The sequence below is a fragment of the Callionymus lyra genome, chromosome 9, assembly GCF_982586985.1.
Source record: "Callionymus lyra chromosome 9, fCalLyr1.hap1.1, whole genome shotgun sequence".
Lineage (NCBI taxonomy): Eukaryota > Metazoa > Chordata > Actinopteri > Syngnathiformes > Callionymidae > Callionymus > Callionymus lyra.
Window position 1 is genome coordinate 15066259 of NC_141826.1, and position 27515 is coordinate 15093773.

The 27515-nt window shown below is 38.9% G+C and overlaps 1 protein-coding gene across 2 annotated transcripts in view; it reads left to right on the forward strand.

The window, feature by feature from the left end:
* Positions 1-796: 796 nt before the first annotated feature.
* Positions 797-27515, forward strand: part of glra1 (glycine receptor, alpha 1) — a 120398-nt gene continuing 93679 nt past the window's right edge. For both annotated transcript variants that reach the window (XM_087799703.1, XM_087799704.1), the window contains exons 1-2: positions 797-903; positions 25354-25478. In XM_087799703.1, the coding sequence (XP_087655829.1) occupies positions 833-903; positions 25354-25478 (196 nt within the window). In that variant the 5' untranslated portion in view covers positions 797-832. The remainder of the gene's footprint in view (positions 904-25353; positions 25479-27515) is intronic.

Genomic DNA, 27515 nt, shown 5'->3' on the forward strand with positions numbered 1-27515 from the left:
TTCCCGTGATCTCCGGATGGATGCGGAGCGCGTCAGCATCCTTCTCAGTATCCTCAGCATCCTCAGCATCCTCAGCATCCTCCTCAGCATCAGCACCGGCCGCGACCGGCGGTGCGTCTCCAACTCGCTCGGAACCGGACCATGGGAGTAGCTGAGCGGTTCTGCTGCAGCACTTACTACTACAACTACTCGCCCCTGGGAGACGCCGCGAGGAAAGAGGGTGAGGAAGAAGAGGAGGAGAGGGAGGAATTCGAGCCTGCGCTCCACGGGACTCTGCGCCGTTACGCACGGATCCACAGCGACAGCGCGGGGAAGGATTGCGAGCGACAACCTGCTGCCCAGAAAAAAACTCACCTGCGCGTCCGTTGACGGGGATCTAAGTGAAGTCCTGGATTATGTCCCCCCCCTGCTGTGACTCGCGCAGGCTAATTGGGCGTAATTGGGTGTCAATTAACATCCGCTTGTGAGCTTCGACCCCCCTCCTCCCCATCCTCCTCCTCCTCCCCCTAACTGCCCCCCCTCATCCTCCTCCTCTTCCTCCTCCTCCTCTTCATCATCAGTCAAGCACAAGTGGATTTTTCTATTTTTTAATTTTTTTTTTTTAATTTTTCTTTTTTTTTTTGGAGAGTGGACACATGATCGAGGTCATGCGCGTCCCGCGGTGTGGAACCGGCGACTCCGGGATCTGAAACTATAAGCAAACACCTTGGAGGTCACACACCACCAGCACCATCACCCCCTTCCCCCCGCCCTCCTACTCCTTCTTCTTCTCCTCCTACGAAGTTTTATTTCATAAAAAAAAAAAGAAAAAGAAACCTCCTTCTCTGCCAAAATGAGACTCTCCAAAATGTGCCGACTAAACGCGCTGGGGATCTATTTGTGGGAAACTGTTGTGTTCTTCAGGTAAGATCTCACTCACTATCATTTATTTTTTTTAATCATATTTGCACCTTTGGGGAAATATGTGTGGGGAATCCTGGGAATTAAATCCACCGCCGTGTGTCTTATAATGAAAAAAGAAGAGAATTATTAATGACACAGGTGACACAGCGCCCACTAGTGGACAGTGTGCGATGGACCCGAGTCTTGGGAGTCAGATATAGTCACGTTTGAGTGGGTGACGTCATCACATGTCCAACAATTTAACGATTGTTCATATCCATGTTTTTAAGATGAGGAAATCCTCATCTTAAACACATTTCTGCCTTTATATACTATATATATATCTTCATCTATTGATGGTCATCATTGCAAAGTTCACATTCACACTCTTTACACTCTGATTTCCTCCCACAAACACACAACTTCATTACCCTTTAACTTTGAGTTTTTCAAATAAGCAAATTGATGCAGTTTTAAGAAATGTGCGCTAAGACATTTTAGAATAAATAACTTGATGTATAGTGAGGAAACACATCCACAGGTAGGAGGTTAGTGATGAAGTTCTCTCTAGAAAATATTGAATAAACAATCACTACTTTGCTCAAACCTTTTTTAGATTTCATGAACACAACCATTAACTTGTATTTAAATCCTCTCTTTGTCACCACAGTGGCATATACTTGTTGTTGTTGGATGTTGTGACCATAGGGACGAAGGTGCCTGATGAGTTGCAGCAGAGTACCAGGCGGTAATGGTTGGGAACTCATTGTAGCTTTTTGGAAGTAATTCATTGATTTATTAGTTGTAGTAGTATATAGTTTATGTATTAACAGTCATTATAATATATATATATATATATATGATATATAAGTATTTATTAACATACATTTACCACTGACAAAGAGATAGAAAAAAAGACAATCACTGTATTGTGTCCTGTGGCGAGGTTTACATTTTCCAACAAAACATTTTCGTCGATTGCGAGTGAACGCATCGTTATTGATGTTGTGGTACATTAAATATTGGAACTTAAAGAACTAGAGCTGCTCTACATTGGTATGTGTTTAGGTGAGAAATGTTTTACAAGGATTCCATGGTACTTGATGTATTATATTTACATTGTTAGTTTAAACATACTCTTCGGAATTTACATTTTAAGCTGCTTTGCCAAAGTTACAGGTGACAAACCTCTAAGAATGGTATGTGATGTCACACCTCAACAAACCAAAACATGGCTCTTAAATAAACACTACTGTTGATGTTTGATGCTGGGTTGAGCTAGGGCAATCTGGGAACAGAGGGACGAGGGGTCCATTTAGTTGCAGCAGAGGACGAGAGGGTGATGAAGGATGTGAGGACAAACGATATAATACTTTATGTTGGCATCATATTTGTAAAAAAAATAGGGATGTTCCTTGTTTTAATTCAAGATTTATAGGTTGCTAATCTTCTACATATCGCACCACAGAAAAACAAGATTTAAGACATCTCTGGAAACCGTCAAATTACCCAACAGGGATTTCCTTCCAATCCAAACTCAACATCTATGAGAAACAATTATAAAACCTGCAGGTTGTCCCAGGACGCTCTTGATAGATGGACTCACAGCCACCTGAGGCAGGTTCAATCTAAAGAGGGCACGTGTGGAGTAAATTTGCAGGTTCCCTTTGAGACACATATTTTTCTTTGTCAGGGGCATTTATGTCTCAATTGTAATCTCCACCACCACAGAAAAAAAAAAAAACCTTCAACGTCGTGTCTTTCAAGCGAGGCAGAAGAGCGGCGAGGCTGCATGTGGCCCTCGGCTGTGTTACATTCAGGTCTGACCCCAACAGCTGCCACCACCAGCGCTAGGAGGATGTGAAAACATTGACATCGCAGTCGAGTCCAAGTCTCCGCTCAAGCAAATCTCACAGTTTGCTCCGGTGACGGCGTCTAATCCGGTCGACACATCGCGTGTTCTTCGCGGGTCCCCGGGACCACACGGGGAGCAAATGTTATTACTTGGCCTTCATTATTCATTCCGTTCCTGAGATCCGGTTCCATAATGAAAATCAATTGTTGTCAGCTCTGCTATTTCATTACAAGTAATCCATGAATTGATCCGAGACAATTTTTGACCTCGTGTTCGGTTCACAAAGCTTCTCGACAACAAGTCACCGTGGCTCATTGGTTTTTCACTGTAGCGATTAACCATCAACACACTTCAGAGCCTTGAAGTTTATCGTCCGTTTGTCGTTGTAGGTAATGTCTCACCAAAATAAACTTAAAAGCAAATAACTACTTAATTTCGTAAAGCTGTTTTCATGACGATGCAAGCTTTCACTATTCAGAGGTTATGGACAACAAGTTCAAATTAACAGATGTTAAAAAAAGGGGGAAAAAAAGCTATAAAAAGACAGAGAGCAAAACAACAAGAATACCTGTGATATTAAGCTACAGTATTAACATTTGAGACTTTGTTTTTCTGTCTGTTCCTCTGATGTGACTTGAAACCCTAATTTCCCAATATATATATATTTAACTTTCTTGTTGTGTAGTTACAACAAGATAGTTACAACTTATAAGTTGTAATTAATGCATTTGTACTGGCAAAGTAACCAAATTCATTGTGTATTTAGTTCTTGTTAAAAGTATTATTTAATGTTTTTAAACGATCATTAAAGTGGTCAAGTTCTAAATATACAAATATCTGATTTGGAAGTGTACTTTATTAAGCTAATGTTCATTTAATTTACACTTTATTTGCCAAAATTCAATCTCTTCTGGGCCAACTTAGAATAACTCAACTCTGTATTTGGACCCTGTACCATATATTTGACGCTTAACCCTCTCTGGGTCAAGATGACCCGGCGGCCCGAAATCAAGAGACTCAATCTGAGATAACACAAGGGTTAAAAAATATATATATTTTTGTATTCATTCAGTATATTCAAGTAGTATGTGCAACATTTTTAAAACCGTAACTAGCATTGTTTTTACTCTAAAATCAATACCATTGAACATATGTTCAAACAACTGTCTATCCATGCACACATGACTCTTCACACAGAGTAGCGTAGGTACATATTTACCCTGATATATCTGGACGTCACTAGCTAGCAGCGACAGCCGCCAGGATTCTGTTTATTTGTGGAGTTTTTTTTTTCTCGCTGATGTGGACTTTGAGGTCGACGTTGGTTTCTTTCCCTCCCGCCGGTGATATTAACTCATCCTCGCTGCCTCCAAAGTTGCCTATTCATCACAGCCATCTCACGCCGTGCCGGGCCCTCCAGCAGCCCCCGGGTCTCCTCCACCCCCCTCATGTGGGTCGAGAATGTTGCCCCAGATGATGGGCACTTTGGGGGGATTTGAAACATGTGAGAAGATGATTTTAGCCTCATTTTACCCACTCAATGGGTGTTCGTGAGGATTTGTTTTGTCATTTCTTACAATGAGACAATAATAGTGAGCAGTTGAACGGAAATCCTTTGTCGATCTAAATTGTAGCAAGTAGACTAGAATTGGTATAGTTTGTTTAGTCCCGAACTAATGCTGTTTGTTAAGTAACTTAAGTTAATTAATAGGGTTAAATTCTCCAGTTTCTAATGTCCATTTGTGATGATGTCACAGTTGTGGGACACCATATTACAAACCAGTTATTTTTTCATTTGCCTACGTTAAAATTCCCATTAATTCATTGTGCAAGTGATTAACTAGCATTAAGAAGATTCTTATATGTAGCCATTAGACAAGTAATTCTTCAATTTTTCCACGTCCGGGCATTAAAACAAATAGCAACAGTGACAGAGTCGAAGGTCAAGACATTTATCGTTAGTGTTAGCAAGTCACTCCTGACCATCAGTGTGAGCTCATAAAATATTATTTTCAGTTTCATCCAAGTTAGTATTTGCTCGTGACCTTGGATGACTGGGAATAAAAAGAAATCCGGCCCGCGGGTGCCATATGATGCTCTTTGAGTGCATTTATGTGGCTCATAAATCAAATGTATCTACAACTCTGTATAATTCGTTTCCTAATTTTAGTTTTCTTTTTTGTCCGTCAAACTTTTTTCAAAAAATAATTTCATATTAACATGTTTTGTTCAGAGGTCTTTTAGTATGTATGGTGAAGCTCTTAATGTGGAATTGAAAAAAAATGTTTTTTGTTATGTTTTCTTTCTTTATTCAGCTTTTTTGTTTAATTTGTGTTTTGTTGTTTTATAAGTACAAATAATTTACACATTTTTTTATTTGAAAAAGTTCAAAATAAATAAGTTCATTCATTCAAATTCATTTAAAAACGTAATTGTGTATAAATTATTTTTGTACTTTCCTTCACAGTCTTGGTACAAATGTTACCACTAAGGGAATTAAAAAAAAATCCAATTATGTTTCAAAACTTAAGTATTATTTATCTTTAATGGACACGAAGATGTCAGCTAGTTTAAATGTTACAAATGCAGATTAAACAGCTTCTGCTAATCCTTTCGTTCTTTGCAAAATTGCTAAGAAAATCTATCAAACTGTTGTTTAAGGTTCATAGATGGCGACATGTTGCTCCACTTTCAGATTTGATAAGATATGAATAGTTGACATCATACCTGTTGTTCCAGCAGCTAAGACGCTAATTTGGAGCTGCTAACACATAAAAAAACCCAAATGTTTACTGAAATATCATCTCTTTACTTATTTATTGAGAAGAATATGAACTAAAGCTCAATTGTATCGACTAGTAGAGAGAAATATTCACAACATCACAATGAAATCTTCTCACAAACATGATAAATAAACCTCCCGTAGAGTCGTTTAGCGTCTCTTCGGTCCTGCTGAAGTACATTTGTATGGAAATCATCGCCGGGGTAAACATTACATTTTTAAATTACAATGCAAATGCTGAAGGTTAGTCTGGTGAGCGTGTCATTGAAGCACCGATGAATAAAGATCCATTATCTGTTTGGATCATGGCCACGGCGCCGCAGCTCTCGCATCATCAACAGTTTAATTGAATCAGGGGTGGAGAAGAAGTCGGACATGGACGCGGGTGGAACTAAAGTTTGGCACTAAGTTATTGGGTGCATTGAACTAAGAAGAATTGTAGTGAAGCAAATGCAGTATATAGTGTGCACTCAAAGTAGAGGATAAGTACAGCATATTCATTCATTCTTAATAGTCAAGCATATATCCAGAAGCATTTTGAATAAATAACCTGAATCCCTATATGGCCTTTTGAACGTCTACTTTGTCTGAAAAATAGAACTTTTTTTTAATTATTATACTATGATATAATATAGATGTATTTCGGGAAAAGAAGATTATGGGCGATTCATTTTTAGTGTTGTCGGGTTTTTGCTGTCATTGTCAAAGGTGCAGTTCGCAGCTGTAAGTGTTAGCGTAGCATTTGTGCTAGCCCTGTTGTAAGTCAGTAAGTAAGTAAGTAATATTTGTAGAGCACTTCCTGACCATGAATAGCTCTGAAAGTAAGAACCAGAATTTTAAAGTTGATCCCGAAAAAAAGTTCTTCTACTAGAGCAGGTCAGAATTCTCGCTGCAGAGTTCTGTATCAACTGCAGGCGAGACAGTTCTTACCCCATGTCTTTTCTGTCACTCGTTTACTATTTCAACTTCGTACCTATAATTGTGTCACACGAAGAATTTAAGAATAGCGCTACTTCTTAAGGTTTGAAATTCTCGCCGTACCAAAAAAGACCACTTTTCTTATCCTTCTCTTGTTAGCGAAGTAGATGTATTAAATGCTGATTGCTGCCCCCCACAGGACACAAAGTGAAGCTATTTGGTTTTACTTTTAAAATATATGTTGTCACTCTTCTCATATATAAAGCTAAAGGTTGTCAGTTACAGAATAGTCCACAAGGCTCCCTAGTCACTTAGTATTGTATCTGTATCTCTGTGATAAAAGAGCTGAGCTAAGAGACAAATATTTTCATTGACCTGTGTATTTGCTATCTCAGCTGTTGTCACCAGCTTTACAAGTTAGAGACAGAACAATATCACAGATGTTTTTTCTCCACAAGCGTTCTTAGAGATAGGAATCAGTCGTAGAACAGCAGCTACTTCAAGAGAAGCTCAGTCATGGTGGCTTAAAGTCATGATGTTCCCCGACGTCTAGGCAACTGGGTGGAGTTCTCTGGGCAGACCCCGGATAAAAGGACTCCTGTAGGAAGGACCCCATCTGCATGTTTGACAGCCTGACCTACTTATATTTAAAATAAAATGGTCTTGTTCAAGATGTAACGTGAAGTGTAGTCGTTCTTAACCTGCTCATTATCGCTATTATGCTTCACCACGATGTCCCTCTGTGCCTTATTATGACTTTAGTTGAGGATATTTATCTATTTGTTTACAGCCTCTTACATCTGGGGGTCAGGGCTGTCAAGACGGTGGGACAGGTTTGCATTCAGTGCACGCTGTTAAGCTAATGAACCAGAGAAGGGATTCTGCTGACTCAGCTCCTCGGACGCTGCAGCACCCCTCCTAATTGACACTGAACCCACCCCCCCCTTCAACTCCCTTCTTCCCTTCTTCCCTTCTTCCGTCTCATTCTTGATTCACTCCTATTACTAAACATTGATCAGGCTGTCGATGAGAAGCAGACAGAACTGATGAACACACCTTTAAAGCTCACACGTTTTGGCCCCTGTGGCCCCTGATTCATCAGCCGACTGCAAGTTTAAATGATGGACAGATCATCGAGAAAACATCATGTTTTTTTTGTTCCACTGCAATGTCGATATCGGCTCTAAAGAAAAGGTTTGGACCAAACATAAGAGGGACACATTTAAAGGGAGTCTGTGACATCATTCCAAGAGTTATCTCGTAAATAAGAAGTTTAAAATAAAGATTATATAAACAATTCATTCAACACAACATTGAGAATTCTTGAGAAGGCTCGGATACAAAATTTTCAGATGTACTAGTTTGTTGGATCTTGTCAACATCTTTTAACATTTAAATATATATATGTTCTTCTTTTTTTACATTATCTGGTTGAATAATACAGTTAATAATGTAGCATTTCTTGGACAGTAATCTCTAAAGGCTCGATTTCAGAGTTAGAAAGACAAAAAGGAGTTAGAGTAGAGTACAAGTAGTAGCAGTTCTAGTAGTACTAGTTAAAAAATGGAATATTACGGGTATAGAAGAATATACAAACAATTAGTTAAAGCTTATGTACAGTCAACTGTGCTTGTTTTGATTTTATGATGGAATTGCTAAAAGAAAATGTGGAATAAGTGAATATTTTTTTCCCCCTTTGTGCAAATTAAATTACATTTTATATTTCCGAAGTAATTCAACATGACTGTTTTTGACTTTTTGCATCTGAATATTTATAATTTTCTAAACTAGGGCATGCTTTTTTCACCTCAACTATCTCTTTGCCTCACTCCCTCTCAGTGAACTCACAGCTACATGCAATTTTTTGCTATTATACATTGATGGAATTTGGAAGTTCTGCTTTCAGAAAAAATTAGAATTTTTGGAAATTACACAGACTATACAGAGGTCGTTGTACTGTAGAGACCAGCGTATCTCTTGATGCAAGTGAATCTGTTCTGTGTTTAGCTGGTCTCAGTTTTCAGATGATTTTTTTTTTTTTTCAATTACTAAAGATTGGTTGAACCTTGAAGAAGTTACGGTCACAGGCATAACTCAAGGGTCAAAGCGTTGCAGGGTCACCAAAGACACATCGAAATAACGTTGAGTCATGAACACGTCATCCATCAACCTCTAAATGTCATGTTGTTGCAGTGACGCTTAAATACAAATCTAAATGAACGTCCTCCTCTTGAACGCAGCTTTACATGATTCTGACGATTCTTTCGTGTGGCGTCGGCGTCGGCACTGAGCCGGCGAGCGTTAAACGATCCTCGTCTGACAGCCTCTGCGTCCGAACTCGTTGACGACCGTGAAAGACCGTCATTAATCAAAGAGGGGGTTGGCGTTGCGATTCGTGGATGTCGGCCCAGGAAACCGCGACCATCAGGGAATACCGATCAGTCAGTCGGCGTGATTGACAAGCCTTTGAACCGCCATCGACATTTTTGCCTTCTTGCGTCTCCACCAGGATGTTGTCGGAACAGCAGATTTTTCTTTTTTTTTACGGGACGGGGCCCTTCTTCTTCGACATGGCAGGATGTTTTGAATTGGCATGTCGTCGCACAAACAATGGAGCACACACACACAGAGAGAGGCGTTTAACTCATTTGCAGTGAAGACGTTTTTTTATCGGCAAAGATTTTAAATATTTGTTGTTTTCGCGACTTAAATCGAGGACTCATTTACCGTCCGCCTCCCCGTGATAACGGAGATTGATCGCTGCTCTCCTTTTCCACATGGATGCGCGTATCATTACCAACCACATGAACATGCAGCGGCAATAGCTGTGCAAACGATTCATCTTCTCCACCACAGAATGTGCAGCCGGTGTACGCCTTTTCGCGAAAAATCGAGGCATTAAAGCAGCACTTTTATCCTCCGTTTGGCAACAGAAAAAAAAAAAAGCCAGAGAAGAAACGTTCACGCAGCCTGGTCTGGGAATCGACCTGGAAGGTGATTAAAGCTGCCTTTTTTTTTCTGGCTGATGCAGTTTCTTATGACCTTTTCTTGCCAGGCGAAGCGTGGAGGTGTGAAGACTCTTAAGCGTGAAACATCGATAAAGCCACCAACGACTCCTGTTGTCACATGGTCATGCTCACACACTTTCTTAGAGAATACAAAACGTGGATTCAGGCTGTCGTTTTCATGGGCAGCAGAGCAACTAACGTGTCCCATAAATAGATCTTTGACCTCTATTGTATCATCAGGATGTGGCTATTTGCACAAAACTCTCTTTTTATAGAAATATTTACATTAGAAATTGTGTTTAAGCCCCTTAAAGAAAGAGATTAAATCAAATTTACCATAATCCCGCTGTGAATGTTCAAGCTCCGAGGTTTGTCACCGCGCGTCATCAATACCACAAGTCTCCACCTCCAAGGGACTTGTTGTATAAACAAAGCGGAGCGTAATTACAGCTGGCTGGAGGAGAAGTGAAGACTATTATTACGTCATAATGGACTCTTGTAACCTATCGTTCTTCCAGATTTCAGACGGGGGAAAACTTAATAAAGTAATAACTATCAAACATGGTCATGATGAGGGACTTAATGTATCTTGGAGAGGAAGATTTCAACATTTAAAACATGTGATTGAGTCAGGAAAGTGGGAGTTTGACATGAATCAAGTCATAAGGAGGACTTATGTCCACTCTCCAGAAATATTGAATTAAGATTGACCTAGGAGTAAAAAAAAGAGTTCCTGTAGGGTCATTTATCTTTGCTAACATAGTTGGATAGATATATACTTTAATTTTTCTCTGTAGAGAAATTTAAAATTCCAGCAGCACTGGTTACAGATAATCATGTCTTAAAATAAGGAAATCAATATAATTCAATACAATGTTGTGCAAACTTCTGGGAATGTACAGGAAAAATACAATAAGGACTCCTTAAAAAAAACTTCTGAAGACCTTTTTATTTCCGCGGGCGTTTTTTCCTAATCTTCTGGGACACCTGTGTTTTTTTTATGGTGGTTTTTAATTTTGTATTGCTGTTGATTGTTCAAGTTCTTTGTGACCCTGGACTAGAAAGGTGTTTTACGCTTAACTATTACTTACTTACTGACTTACTTACTTACATATAGAATAAACCGGCAGGATAAAGACTGAGAAATATAACAATATTGAGATATTTAAAATAAACTATTAACAAAATATAAAATTACAGGAGGCAAAAATCAAATGAAATCGGAGGTATACATCACTAAGATAGGCAAGATAAACTATGAACACACTATAATAAGTACAGAAGACAAAAAAATTGAGACGAAATGCATGATTATATATGGTATTGTCAATATCGGACACAATTTTTACTTTGCGCTTTCCCCCATTTTTCCTCTTGATGGTTCTTTAAAGGTTTCTGACTCCATTTTAATGTTAAAAAGAAACCCAATTGAACATGTTTAAAAAAGCATGGTCACTTGCATGATCGGTACTCTGGTCTAAATTTTCAGTCTAAAGACATGTAGAGATTAATTAGATTAATTAATTTGATCAGGGTCTATTACTTGTCTTTTGCTGAAAGTAGCTTGGATAAACTCTAGCCAACCCAAACCTTAAAAACGAATGACCCAGATACAAAGTCACTTGCAGTGTTTTACCTGTAGGGGGCTGACTAAATCTGACCTAAAACAACATCTGAACGGAAAAAAGGAGAAACTGAGACTTGAAAAGCACTCGCATCAGAAGCCAAATTAAAGCGCCAGCTCAAGGATGTTGATTATGAGATAAATCAAGGGGGTTGTTATGCATCAACTTTCCTGGACGATGCCTTGAGTCCACATGGTAACCCTGAACGCATTTAAATCCAACTAATTAAGCGGGTGAACTTTCTGTTCCTGTCACTGGTAAAAAGGTTAGACGACAAATCAAGAGAAGAAAAAACATAGAAAAAAAAACTGAAAATGCCACGGTCCTTTAAACAGTGTTCCAGATCAGGGAACATGTCTGGTTGTGACATTTATTAGTAAGTGTTGTGACTCAGGTCTGGCTGTCATCCGTGTTTACGCGAACGTCGGCGGCGCCACCGACTCTGGATCTGACCCAGAACACAGAAAGGAAGTTTGTGTGTTCTCCGGGGGATTCAGTGAAGGTCACAAATCCTGAGTCAAAGATGTACTTTTGCTCTATTTCCGTCTGGTGCTGCCGTCCTCCGGGGGAAGCTCCGTCGCTGCTCTTCTTATGTTGTATCTGTGCTGTGATGAATATCAAAACTCACTCTCGAGACTCCTTTAGCGCCGTAGAAACACTGAACCTTAGGCGCTTTCGCACATCTTCTCGCTACATCATGACACATCCGATCTTAGCGACCAAAGTGATACCCAACAAGTTACTGGAAGTAGATAAGATCTGATGTCATATGAAGCACGCTGAAAATGATACAATAAGTCTGGTTGCCAGTCAAACGTGTGAAATTCAGAAACAAAAGTAAGTAAAAGTTGTTTTTTTTAAATACTAGCATGTATTATCATCGTTTTAGTTCAGAGAAAATCTGATCCATCTTTGACAATCAATCATTATGTCTTTGGTTTTGATGGTCAACAAGGATTGCATGAGAAGTTTTTTGCCTCCATCTAGTGGCCAAAGTGTAAAAGAAATATGGTTAATGGTAGCACAAGTTTTGGCTTTTCCGATATTTCTGCTAATTATCCAATATCAGAAACGATAGCTAGAGTTTTTTTTGATGCTAACGCTGCAAGCCTTTATATTTATTAATATATATTTAATGGCACAGCTATCACTCTCAAGGAGAAAAGAAAATAAAAATTGAAAAGGGTTGTGATTTTTTCCAAGTATGGAAGAGGCATTAAAATTGTTGAAAAAAGGAAAGTGGGCTTTTTAAGAATAATTATATTTAAAATAAACCCTTGAAGTTATTTAAAGAGCAACTAAAGTTTTGATTTAATTGTATCCTAAGTTGATCTTGAACTCTTTTGTAATCATCAGTATGTGTCTGTTTGTACAAAACCCATTGAAATATTGACATTAGAAACACTGAAAACACTTTCTGGAGATAAAATCTTGTTTACCATATACATCTCCACCTCCATGGAACTCATTGTATAAACAAGGTGGGGCGTGAGTACAGCTGACTGGATGAAGCCATTATTATGTCATAATGGACTCCGCTATCGTAACCTCTTGTTCGCTGAAATTTGATACGGGGGAGAACTTTATAAAGTATTAACTTCAAAAAACATTGTCATGAAAAGGGACTTACTGTATGTTGGAGATAAAAATTTCCACATTTGAAGCATGTGAGTGAGTCAGTAGAGTTGGATTTTTACATTAGTTGCCGTTTAAGAAACAACACATTGTTGCCTCTGTTAGCTTGACATTGATGGGTTAAGGTTCGTGTTAGGGTTAGCCATAAATTTATCTTCTTCCAAAAAAGGCACAGGGCAGTAATTGCACTGGGAGTCATATTGTGCCCAAGGCAACTCGGCAAAGAAACTAAGGACCCCCTTAGAAGACTGTTTTTATTTTCCTTCTCCAGTTTAGAATCCACAACAATGTTTTTAAAAGTTTATCTATGAGCCACAGGCTTTTCTGCCCCCCCTCTCCCTGCGTTTATCCATCAATCCTGTCAAGTAAAATCAGGACTTGCATTTATTTCTACTCCGTGATCAATTTCTCTCTAATGAAAAACGATTGACTGCGCTATTTGCAAACATTCCGGCTATAATGAACTCCTGGACAGGTACATTAAAAAAGCTGATATATGATGGCGTCGTATTGATCATACGAGTCATGAGCTACTGAAGAAAAAGTTTTCAAAAAGTCTCCTTTCCCCCCCAAAGATTTGGAACGCCAGAAGCCAAAACGATTGGTCAATATATAAAGCTTGAAATGAACAATCCTCTCTTCCAAAAGAAAACTTTCTAACTCACTTTATTTCCCCTCAAATTCATGTTTATTACGTAATTGTTATTTTGGTCGACACTTATTTTGCCTCACAGCTCCATCAGCTCCCCCCGCACGGCAGCTTGACTCTGATGTCGTGTTGCAGACCTCCCGACTGAAAAACACGGAATGTTAATATGAGTTAAGTAGTGAATTCATTCAGCTGATTATTCCCGAGATGACACATTGTGAACTGTGATGCTCTCGGAAAGAGAAACGCTGACTACTCTCCTCTCTCAAGTGCTTTGATGAATGGTGATGTTTCTGCTTTGTTTGTTTTACAAGTTGATGTTTAAAGTCACTTTTTTAGAAACGATGTGTTCCCCTCAGTTTTAAGGGTAAAGGGTCAGGGATACAGTTAAGTTTAAGCATTAGGTTTGTGATTCGGGCTGAAAAATGAATGAAATTTAATTGGTGATTGTGATTCTGTCCAAGATTAAACTACTCCTATCTTCAGTGATATATTTAGTTGGAGAACCGTGGGGTATCTAAAGGGATCTATACGGTACTACTTGCCTCATTTGACTTCATCTTGTCGTACACCGAGTCAGGGTTGGGATTATTTTCTGCAATCTTTTACTTTTTTGGATTCAGTCAAAAATATGTTTTTTATTCGATGTTCGTGTCAGTAGCTTCGTCCAAAAATGACACGGTTAAAAACATCCAAGTACCTCAATACTAAAATAATAATTTAAAAAATAATACAATAATTTAAAAAATGTAACAGTCTATATTTTAAGCTTGTTTGTAGCGGAAGCTAATTGAATTGAAACACTATTGGGCAAGATTTAGCCTATATGCTTCTTGATGTTGTTTCAGAGCAAATAGCTAATAAAGTATGGAAATGGTGATTTTCTTTTTTACTGTTTGGTTTTTGTGGTACCCAACACATCTAAAAGTGTATTTCTATTCTATTCTATTCTCTAACAATTAAAAGTTATTTGACACTTCAATATTCAATCATTTTGAACACGTCACTTAAAATGATTGTACCACATTTCTACGTAAGGTATAACAGGTTATTTCGTTTCTGAACTTTGATTAAATCACTGCTATAAAGGTTCAATGGACGTTAAGAAAAATAGTGAAAAGTGATTTAAAAAAAATCTTTGACCTGATGTTCATTAATTGGACTTTATCTGACAGTATTGGACATAATCAGACATTATTGGACATTATCTAAGGTTTATTTTTTACGAGAATGCACATCCTTTTTTATGGAAAATTATGCTTCAGCCAACAGTTTGTCATGTTTTATTCTCCCTTAAACAACTTCTACATTCAAAGTTAAAAACACAATACATGTGTATCTTTTCCGAGACTATTTCAATTTGGCATTTATTCATTTTTTATATATTTTTTAGATTAGATAAGATCGTTTTTATTAATCCCTGTGGAGATTTCTTTCGGGAAATTATGTTTCCAATTCACAGCAGACATCATAAAAAACCTAACAAAGTGCAAACAAGAACAAAGCCCAAGGGATGACAAATTGCAATGATAAAGAACGTAGATCAAAATAAAGAACATAGATTAAAAAGGAGATAACGCAAAGAAAAGTACACAAAGGAGAAGCATCAGAATACGCAACAAACTTAAAACCCAGTGTGATGTCGATTCATACAATTTCAACCCTTGGCTCTCAACGTTCGTCCCTGTGATTCCGTGATCAAGGACCAAATTTGGTTTAATTATCTGAGATCAATGTGGACTGTTGAGACCTGTGGCCAGAGCTGAGGCAGCAGAAGAACAGGGAAAAAAAACAAAAAAACAGCTGAGTCGACCGGTGCCAGCGACTAATATGCAGAGCCGAGAAGGTGCGGGCGGTAATGCGAAGCTCCAATCATTAGCGCTAAGTGTTCCTCATTATGTTCCTCCAAGCCTCTGAAGACCCGAATCCCCTAATTGATCTCATCCTGGCATTTAGTAACACTTGGGAAGGCAGAGGGCTCGCCTCTTCTGCTGGCACCGAGAGATACGCCGAAAACAGAAATGAGGGTTTGGGATATTTTCGGGTTGCTGAGCTTGACTGCACACTCCAACGCCTCTTCCGCTAACGCGAACACAGGCCAAAGTGTCACTTTTTAAAGGGTCGGGCGATGGGTGACCGGTTCTTTCCAAAATACTTTGGGTCCAGTTGAGTGTGAAAGCTACATTTATGGATACTCTGTAGGGAATGTGGTTTGAATACGATTCCCGCCCCGCTCTGATGGATCATCAACATCCGTCCGTTTGGTCTTTTTTAACCATCATCTCTAGTGATTCACGTTCTCTCGAAATCGTCTTGAGGGTTTGCTTCATAACAGATAACAAACCTCCTAGAAAAGACTGTAATGAGTTTTCCTTCCAGGAGTTAGATAAGAGTATTGGCCGCGTTCCCCCCCCCTATTGTTCCAGGTTGACCGCTCCCAGGGGTTCAACCAAGCGTCACCGAATATCTGAGTCATCCCAAAACAAGACGGAGAAGTCACTGCAGATCAGTGTCACTTGAACGGAGGAGTTGCTTATTTACATGTTGTTTCTTTACGTAACTAACAAGCTTCTCGTCGTGAAGGGTTAGCGCAGAGGCGTTCTTGTGTGGAAGTCAGGGCTACTTGGAAAGTACTATAAATGGACTTGGAGTCACAAATCTACTTTACTGAGGTTTTTCTGGGATTTTACCCTCAAGTCTTATTCTTAGTTGTGTATCTTTTGCGACTATGAAACGTCAGTATTTTATAAAAATTGTTCGTCTTTTTTTTAAAATAGTTTTATGATGTATTTTTTAAACATGTAGCACTTTGATATTTGTTGCCCAAGTTTGAAGTAGATAACAAAATCTATTATTTTTATTATTATTGTGTGTACTTACTACTTTAAACTTTTATTATGACTTAATAATTTCCTGTCTCCATTTTTGTTTTCTTTTTTTTTCTATATCTTACATTTATATTTATATTTTTTTAATTAAAAAATCTGATTCTTCATGGTTGAGTTTTTTTTTTAACTGGTTTTTAAAGATTTTTTAATTTTATATTTTTATATGTCTATGGTCACCTTATAATGAGTATATTTTGGCGATTTTCTATAAAGATCTATTTTTTTGGTTATTTAAATCAAGTTAATACTCTTTATTTTTTCCCAATTCTCCCAATTTTTTTTCCATGGGCACCTTTTTTTTTTTTTTCCAACACATCATCATAACAAAAATTGAATAATTATTATAATGATAATCATTGTATCTTTATTAATACTGTTTTTTGATATTGACACATTCACAAATACTTGATTTTTATTCCTTATAGTTTTCTGAAAAGGAGCCAGAAATACTTTAAATTGGAGCCATGTTGTATCTACTTTCACAAAGACCTTTAATCTGCCAAATTTGTCACTTGCGCCCAAATTGGATGAGAAGTCCCACAGGGAATTGAGCTGTCTTGTTGCCAGGCTACATGGCAATGTTTCTTCAATCCTACTGTGTGGCTCCCATTCAGCCCAGTGCAGTAAATAGAGATTTGTACGGAACACATGGTGTTCTAATCCCAATCTGTGACTAATCCAGCATCCAGTGTTCGCTGCTAATTTAAAAGCCATTTCATGAAACGCTTCTCCTTATTATCTTCGCCGCGCTGTGGATAAACAACGGAAATGGACGCGATCCTATCAGACTCCGGCTTGTCATCGATGCAAAGAGGATTAGAGTGAGATTTGACGCGTACAGCGGTGGGAATTATTGGCACCGAAATAATCTCCGATGTGGCTAATTCGCTACGCCCGGGAAGCACAATTGGATAAAGCGCGACGCTTCCTAAAAGTGTGATGTCGAGGTATTGATCGGGATCGACGGAACGTTTGGGCTCAGCGTTTTTTTTTTGGGACGCACCTCACCGTTCAGTCCATTATCCATCCATCACTGCTGCTTTTGTTCCGAAAGCAACCCCCCCCAACCCCGGGGGTGCGTGGGTGCCGATATTGACAACTCAAGATCCTTATCGTCGATTAACTCACCCAACGCCCACCGACGCGGCGGTGGAACCGGCGACACACGACATTCCTAACAACCTTCGTTGGCGTGAAATGTTTAATTAGACGTTTATCTCACCAGGGTTATCAATTATAATAATGTGTTTCGTTTAATCTCCGTGGTCGCAGCAATCTGTTAATCATTTGCTAAGTGAGCGTAACAACACTCGAGATGGTTTTAATTAATATTATTAAGTGAGAGGCAGCCACAGTTAAATAACTGCAATTATAATGGATGTGATTCTTGGTTTTGAGAGGAATGTCCCAGCTACCTAGGGAGGCGCCCCTAAATTCATCATTGAGACTCAAACTACCTTTGATCTACCATTTTATGTTTTGGGACAGTGGGAGGAAACAGGAGTAGCTACAGGAAAATGACAAACATCCTTCAGATAATTCCATGTCGAAAAAAAATCTTGAATATGTCCCATGATCCTTCACTATCTCAACTAGATTAATTATTGTCAAAGGCTCAGACATTTAGAAGAGGCTCTTGGAAGAACAACTGCTGCTACATAAGAACTCAGTTGAGGGGTTTTGGCATCTTGTTAGCATGTCTCTATGGGGAGCCTCAGTTGTGAAAGGCTCTACTAGGAGGAGGACCCGGGGCAGACCCAGAAGTTATGATAGAGGTGAAAGAATATATCTCCTACTCTCCTGACTTACTCACAAGTTTCAAATGTTGAAGTCTTCCTCTCCAAGATGCCGTCCCTCATCATGACTACGTTACTACTCTATAAAATTCTCCCCCGTCTGAAATCACGGCGAACAAGAGGTTACGAGAGTGGAGTCCACTATGACGTAATCATGGCTTCACTCCTCCTCCAGCCAGCTGTAATTACGCCCGCTTTGTTTATACATCGATTCCATTGGAGGTGAAGACTTCTAGGATTGATAACACGGGGTGACAAACCTCAAGACTTGACCAATCACAGCAGAGTGCGTGTGGTTATGGTAAACAAGATTTGGTCTCCAGAAAAACAGACGTACAAATGAGTACAATAGAGGTTCTAGATCAATTTAAGACACACTTAAATAAACATATTAGTTGCTCTTTAGAGTGAGAGTACAATTAAAAATAAATACAATTTAAAAGTGAATCACAAAGAATCAGAGTCAGAGTTAAAGCTTAATTATAAAATAGTATCAAGAATCAACCAAACGTCACGTTTTCAACGTGTTAAATCTGCTTCGTGGTTCACAGACGTTTGACCTGATTGTTGGGAGGCTTGTAGGTTTTTTGACACTGACATTCAAAAAAAAAAACGAGCTCTGCTGAATCAGAAAAGGTCACAGCAGCTAACATGAGGCATCTTGTTCTGGACTGGCCAACAGCGAGCCCGAATCGCCGCGTTTACTCTGACTGCACTTTTTTTCTACTCCACTTTTCTGAGTCACTGGCAGCAGATTGAGTCACAAGCGACAAAAATACCTCCGTCGTGATTAAAAAAACAACCCCTGAAAGCTTTCGTTGAATTTAACCTGCTGCAACATTATGACAAGATGCCTTGTATTGTGCACCTCACCTCGCCACGCTGATTTTTATGCTGTTTCAGGTTCGCAGTGGTCAGAACTAGACGGAAATAAACCAGAGGAGGAGCTAAGCTAAGTTATGCTTTACCACTGTCCTCATAAACCATCATGAAATCATCATTCTCCAGACGGTTCCATCCACCAGCCCAGTCTACCTCAATGTCTTGAGAAAACAAAGAGTTAAATAAAAAATAAAAAGTGAGCAAAATATCCATGATTTTTGTCAATGAAAATTATTCGTAAAAATCCACATTTACTAAAACTTGATAATCAAATCAATGCATTATTATCCACCCTCCAAAAAAATCCACACATATTTTGTAATTTTTGAAGTAAAACGATTAAGGCTGGGTATTGAAATTTGGTTCGTTTTGTGGCAGAGACCAAAATGCTTCAGTTGTACCAACATACCTTGTCTTTCGGTGCCAAATTTCGGAGCCCACGCGTGATCAAAACTTGTTTATTCGTGGATTTTCCTGAAGGAAAACTGTGTGTGACAAATGCCGTGAACGTCAGATTGATTGATCACTTAGCAAAAAGTGTTATTTTGCATTGTAAATATTTTTTTGGACTACGTTATCATAATTTTTTTTTGGTTGGTGATGGAATTTATCTTTTAAAATTGGTATTGAAAAAAGTATAATTCAAGAACCGGTATCAAAGTGAAGACTTCGGATATTGGCGCCGATTTCAAAAAATTTAGATCGAAACCCAGCCCTAAAAATAACACCTTACAAATTTTAAACTTATTATCTCTCGTAAGACTTTATTGGGTACACTTCAGTTATCTAGAAAATACCATCGGATTTCCTCTTTTCAAACAATGTTTGGCAACCCTCAGTCACCACTTGAACCTGTTCAAGATCTATTAGCTGCCGCTAGCTTCACTGTCTGGTGGTCATTGTTGAAAAATTCAAAAGACCCTTTCATTTAGCACTTTGTCGTTCTGATAAGTTTGTTTTCATTGTTGTATCCACACACAAATGTTTGGCACCGATTGGTACCAAGTGGATTTTTTTTTTGTAGGACACCGAGGACAGATCGGGCCCGAGTGTGAGGGACCCCAGAGATGGTTGAGGTGTGAAATGTTGGTGTGGGATTGTAAATTGTCGTGCAAGAATGCACTTCCCGTGTCTGACAGATGTTTGTCTCAGAGTTGTTTACTCTAGTTTGGTTCAAACCGGGACACTTTGGAACTGTCGACAGCAGTTTTGAAATATGAACTAAAGTATCTTGATAAAAAAGATACCTCGGTTATGTTACTGCCAGCAGTTAAACCTGGTAAACAATCGGAGCAACTCATATCTACTGTGTAATTTTACGACAAAAAACATTATTTTAACTCTGACTCTGATTCTTTGTGATTCACTTTGGAAATTTACTCCCAAAGAGCAACTAATATGTTGATTTAAGTGTGTCTTAAATTGATCTCGAACCTCTATTGTACTCATTTGTACATCTGTTTTTTCTGGAGACCAAATCTTGTTTACCATAACCACACCCACTCTGCTGTGATTGGTCAAGGCTCGAGGTTTGTCACCACGTTTCACCGATCCCGGAAGTCTCCACCTCCACAAGGTTGTGGGTTTGATTCCAGGCTTCAACCTCTTCTATCTTCTCATGGAAGCAGAAGAAGTATGAAAACTTAATGGAGCGCCCCCTGGTGGACATAACTCAATTCAAGTAACTGTAAAATAAACTCAATGTCCTGCCAATGGCTGAATTCTGAGTCACCCGAGAGTCGCATGTGAGTCCAATGAAAACCGACAAATGATGCGCTTATAAGGCTCTTACCCCGTTCATGACCCGCATGTAAGTTTCATCAGCTTCCATCTCGACTTCCCTGAAGATTCTCCTCCGCAAACTTCACCCAACACACAAAAGCTTTCACCTCAAAATACCATCGACATCAAATGAAACAGCGCCGTGACGCTCCGAGGTAATTTGTCCTTTGTTTGCTCCGACGTCATCCGTCACGGCGTCAGCGGTAGGATTTGAGAGCTATTTCGAAACATAGATTTAGTTTGAAGTCTCGCGGCGCTTTAAATATGTGGCTAATTACGTAACAAAAGAAGCTCACTTTGATGGTTTCCGGTTTCATTTCCACCTGAGAGGGTTTCGTCCTGATGTGGAGCGACGGCGGAGGCTCTTTTCTGAATCCGCAAGTCGGTTATTTATCATGCAGCTCGCCACGTTCTACCGTAGATCACGTCACACTCGTTCGATTTTAGTATTCAGAGGGTGTGAATTAGGCCTGATGGACTGTCTTCTTAAGATATGAAACATTAACCTTCCCTTCCTCCCGTCACAGCTCAGATGGAATGACAGATTCTTCCCTCTCAACTAATCTCACCAACAGCATTTTTTCATTCAAGTTAATTGGGGACACGGAATGTCAACTCCTCAGACTGATTGGTTATAACTTAAAATATAAATGTCCATTATCCAAGAATGTTTGAAGAAGTGACTTCCCGGCTCGCCGTCTTCGCTTAAAACAAACACCCCCGTGCCCCACAGCGCCTTTCCTTCCAAGTCGGCGTCGCTCAAGTCCGTGTCCCGGATTCAACCGTAATTAACCGTCTGGTTTCAATCATTGATAGGAGACGACAGGAGTGGGACGGGACTGACGAAGTGAAAAAAAGTTCCAGCTTCAAAATAAATAATTTCTCATGATCCCAGCCTGTGACCTCCGTAAATGAAAGATAGATGTGTTCCCGAAATATCTAATCAGGGGTTTGGATTGAACTCTCAGCTAATAATAGTTGTGAGCAAGTTTAGGTAGTAGAACAAAGCAGAGGGTTTATTGTTGTTGTTTTTTCAGGCAAATCAACATGGGTTTAAACACAAAAATAGAGTTCCTACCTGACCTTTTTTTATGTATGATAAACATTTTTTTAAATGTAAAAATTGTATTTAATATATTTATATATAACTTTTTTTTTAAATATAAACGAATACCTAAGATGTATATTTTGTCCTGAGCTGTGTCTCAAATTGAATACTTCTGTACTTAAACTTAGTATTTTTAGTGCATTAGTTCGTCTCAATTCTTAGTATGCGAATTGTAGTGCGCCATGCACACTAAATTGGCGTACTAAAACTGAGTATGGATCGATGAACACTTTCTACCCTAATCGGCTGCCATCTAAGTGACATTGACGTTGTAAATGGAAGTTACACCATGATTTGAAACATACTATCTGTCGAGAATTTGCGTACTAGTTAGTACGTACACTATCCTGATGCACACTAACTGCCAGTGCACCAAGAGAAGTATGCGATTTCAGACACAGCACTGGAGTAAACGTAGCCTTTAAAAGGTATCGAGGGCAGTAGGTGGAACCTTTAGCACCGTCGTCACCGTTTCCGGTCGCTATTAAAAGGGACACGCTTCCGTGGTTACTTTACAAGATGAGTGAACACAAGTAACGAGTGCGTCTCTTCATTGTTACAGTTATTCTAGTTAACGTGGTCACCACACCGGGGCCCGACACAAACTCTTCAGTCGTTGACGATCCGGAGATACAAGAACCACGACAGTAGTTTGAATGGAATAACTAAAAGGAACTATAAGGAACATGCCACCGTCCATTACACATGACAAGCCCAGCCTGTGATAAACTGGCTGGCAACTGATCTTTATAATTCCTGTTTTTCCTTTGATGCAATTTTGGCCCAACATCCGAAAATAAATAAATAATTTTCTTTTACTTTTATATATGTTTGGATTTATATGTATTGTTAGTTTTGGACAGTTCAACACATGACACATTACTTTGACTTATATTTCTGAGATATAGTTTTCTGAAAAAATTGCCACCAGAACTAACAGGAAAACTACAGCTCAGAATTAAATTCATGTTGTATCTACTCATAAGGACCTTAAACGAGGGCCAACCTCAGATTTAAAAATAAAAATTAAAGACAATGTGGTAATTCTAGGTGTTGCAGTTTATAGAGTGTCTGCTTGAGGCTAGCTTCATAAATACCCGAAGTCACAGGCACATCTACCCTAAAAATATGGATTTTCACAACATTAAATGGATTGAATGGTTGGTGAATTTGTATTTCTTATATTTCTCATTGGATTATATTCCCTTATTTTCTATGAACTTCCATAATACAGAGCATGGTTGATTTGACCAACAAGTGAGCACATATTAGCCGCTTTAGCCTGAACTAAATCGATCATAATTCAGCCAGTTTGAACCTCTTGCTCAGTGTATTGTTAAATTTGAAGAGCCCATTTCCAAGATGGCCGAACCTTGAGTTGACCTCAGTTTCAGTAATAGGATGGTGGGCGTGCAGGGCCTGACCAAGATTTAGCTTCGCTACGATAGGTACAACAGTACATATTAGGAACATTGTCAAATTTGATCTTAAAAAGAAAACATCTGTTAACTTTAAATTGTGCTTTTGAAAGAAATTATCCGTTATCTCAACAACACTAAATAGCTAATTTAGGCCCTATCCGTCTGTAATCTGGTTTAAGTATTAACAATTCAGATTGTCAGGAATTCACCAACATTTTGAACTTGATGTCGCCACTAGAAGAATGACATCATAAAAACCACATGACCACAACAGCACTTCGAAAGTCATTTTACGCTACTTAAATATATCATTATTCAACTTTTCATTTAAAAGTGCCTCAAGGGAAAAGTTTGGTTCAACTGAACTGGAAATCTGGAGTCGGGATTAAAGCTCTAAGAGTCTCCTCCGGAATCTCTGCCGACGAGTAGTGGTCAGAATACTCCCCGCCGAGATCAGAACCAGGCCGACGAGATTTCTTATGTAATTTCCTGCGTCCTCGCGTTGTTGAACAAAGCTCATTGTGAGTCTCTCCTCAAATGGGTCAGAACTCCACTCTATTAATAGCCCGGATCACACTGCTGTCCGTGCTCTGTCTCCAGGCACAGCGAGAAATAATGCAGTGCACCGGAGACCGCACAACAAATGGCAGCTAATGCGGAGCCACTGAGGGGCCAGGGGTCAGTCGAGCCCCGGCTCACTGGGACGCCGAGTCGCTGTCGGTTTGTTCTCGGACCAACGGTCCAGAACTCACAAGTGTCGTGGTGTCTTTGTAGTAGAAGTTTAAATGACATCACCTTAGTTTGGAAGAGGGTACAAGCAGGTGGGAGTCGAACCCGTGACCAAGCTCTGAAGCTGCCCAATAAAGTATTTTATTTGTTTTTTTATTTATAAAAGACATTTTTTATTTGTATGACTCTCTTATTTGATTCAATTGTTCAATATTTATCAAATGAATCAAATAACATTTTCAAGACAAGACAAAAACTCCTATTAAAATATTAAAAATCTGAAGGTTTTTGAAGGTTTTTGTTTTAATAATGCCACAACAAATAATTGTAAAAAGATATTTAACTATTTATAAAAACAAAAAAAGAAATTTAAAATGATTAAATATGAAAATAGGTAAAACAGCGAAAAATTGTCAAAATAAACCCAGAGAAAAATGTGAAACATGTTTCATATAATTAATATTATATATTGAATTAATATAATGAGAAATCAATATGATTAAGACAAATTGAATGTTTTAAAAATAGGCTAAGTTTCTTAATATAAGATCCATAAAAACCTACAAGGATGATAACTTTGTTGTACTTTACTTTATCGGACTTTTCAGACGAAGCGTGCAGTGAAAGAAAATGTCGAAACTTCTGACGCTTGATAACCTAACAATGTTTGAACAACGTCGCCCTGGAGTTTGAGCAATTCATAATTCACCTTTGCTCTGAGAATTCATTACCGTCTCCGTATCGACGGATCCGTGTGCAAACTTTTTACTTCGACCCGACAAGTCAAATATGCGGCGCCGTCTGTCAACCGGCCGTCGTGTCAGGGGAAGAGCCGCCGCCAAGTCGTGTTTGAACTGTTCCCGCTGAAGGAACGACACCTTCTCAAAATGGCCGCCTGTGTTTGTTCCACTCGAGTGTGTTCAGGTGTTTGTTTATCGACGGATCTCGCCCTCCCTCGGCGCCGTTTCTGAGGGATTTTTTTTTTTTACGCCGAGAGAATCCGATGATGGACTTAATAAGGGGGAAAAAAGCCAAGTGTGTGCGAAGTCCACTCGGGATTAGGGATCAATAAGGAATTGTAGACAATCATCACTCATGCGTTTAAAGTTGATGTATTCCCTTTAACAGGCTCTCTGGAGGCCATCACTAGCTACTTGGGGACACCCTGGAAAGGTCTAGAGACTAAACTACACTAAAAATGTTTCGTTCGGTAACTTTTGACTGTACATAACTTGCATGCCTCTGTGTTCTATTTCTTTGTAACATATTCTGGAGCTGCTGAACCGCGAATTTCTCTAAGGAGATGAATAAAGTATCTATCTATCTATCTTTGCTTGAGTTTGGTTTCCTGGATTTAAAGGACTAACGGCGTCTTCTCGCCTCTGTCTTCCAGCTTGGCGTCGTCGAAAGAAGCGGCGGCGAGAAAAGCCGCCTCGCCGATGCCGCCCTCGGAGTTCCTGGACAAGCTCATGGGCAAGGTCTCGGGCTACGACGCCAGAATTCGACCGAACTTTAAAGGTAGGAGCTGCCACCAGGACTCAGTCGGATAAGGGCAGGAATGTCGCCCGAATCCTCGAAAGTCACTGGATGTCGACATGTTTTTTTTTTAACACTTGTTTTTTGAAGGGTAAGCAGTCGTTGCCGGGAGCAGGTTTGTATCGACCAACCAAAAACCCAAATGAAAGTCTGTTCAATGCTCTTGTTCTGGTTGTTGTTAACTTGTCAATCTGTTTTCATTCACTCCTTCCAGTGTACAACAAAGGTAAACTTGCCCAATGATCCACCTGTTTCAAGAACGTAGCAACTCAGATGTGAACTGCATTACCTCCCCCCATCCTTGCACTTGAAGCCCCCCGATCAGAACGTTAAGCGCATTTCCTTTAGCTAAGTTGGCTACATTCCTTGGTGTCCACACGATAACCCCCTCCCCCCTCCCCCCGAGTGCTTGTATTTTGTGGTCAAGGTAATGTGCCTCTGGATTGAACAAGCTTAAAAGAGTCATGGATGATGGTGGCTGATGATGAGAACACGTGACCTCTCCCTGAATGGAAGCCCCTTAAAAAGAAAAAAAGACACATGTCAGAGGTTTCTTTACTGTCCGAGGACAACGAAATGTCCCACGCCAGGAGCCGAGGTACTCACTCGCCACGAGTAACTTAAAAATACACACGAAAAAAAATTAAAAGTAATTGGCCCGATTCTGAGGAATAAAACTCAACTCCTCTCAGCTTTTGATGCCTTTTTTATTTTAAATGTTTGGATTTTCTTTTGGAAGTTCACTCTCTTGACTAGTCCTCGCCATCTGCTGCTTTCACAACCGTCGGCTATTTGCTTTTCCACTTTTTAACAAGGTCAAACTTAAGGCTCGAAATGGCTACCTAGCTAATGGTGCTGAGACTTCTTGCGATTAGTGTGAGTTATCCCATAAAACTTTAACGCAGAGATGAGCAATGACAGAAGGTGGGCAGATGTATGGCTTCAATGAGAAAAAGAGAAGGAGAACAATTTATGTTTTGTGACACCAAACACAGATAAATACGCTAAATTTAGCCTCCAGGAATTAAAATAGTGGCACGCTGTGTTTGGACTCATATTTCCTCTTACAGAGTAGCAACAGTAGGAAATACTGTAGGTATTGTTAATATTTTTTCGTCTGTATAACGTCACTGATTTAAGAGAACACATGTTTTGTCAAACTCATGATAATGGTACTATTAAAGCAGCAATAAGTAACATTTTGACATTATTATCACTATGTTTATATTTGATTGAATGATCGTTTTAATTTTGTAATGTTTTTCAGCTAGTCTTAGATACAATTAGGTCAAGAGGAGAGTGCAGGCAGGGTGGAAATAATAGAAACAATTATAAGGGTTTAAGCAGCCGAGTAGAATGTTATGATGAAGATGTTTATGTTTACATAAAGACCAGTAAAAAAGTTTAAGGACATGTTGAAGGATGAACTGAAGAGTAAAGGAGAGATGACACAAGAGAGGTGAAGGTGGAACTATGATTTTACTGTGGTAACTTCTGACAAGAAATGCCCAAAGACAAAAAAGAAAAAATTAAATATTCGTAGTTTTTCATTAATTATACAATAACGGTAACTAGTAAACAAACACACTTTGTCTAGAACTTAAAAAACTAGGATTACACAGAAATATAAATAATAAATCAATAAATCAGGAAATATTTATTACACGTTCCCATCTTTAGAGACGTCTATTGATCCTTATTAGTTGTTTTTTCAACAAAACAAAAGAAAAATATAATGAAAAATATACAGTATATAGTGTATTCAATATTTAAACAAATAATTATTTGATAACAGGGATTCTCTTTGGTACAGATAATAATAAATAACAATCTATATATCATATTAAAAGAAATACAATTAATGTACCAAATATTATTGCTTAAAATATATTATTGAACATTTTATTTAAATCATATTCGCAGCAATGAAATGTTTTATTTTACACTACGGGAATTAAAAACATAAGCATTGTCTTGTTACAATAATGAAAAATCTGATAAAAATGTGGTTTGTTGTAA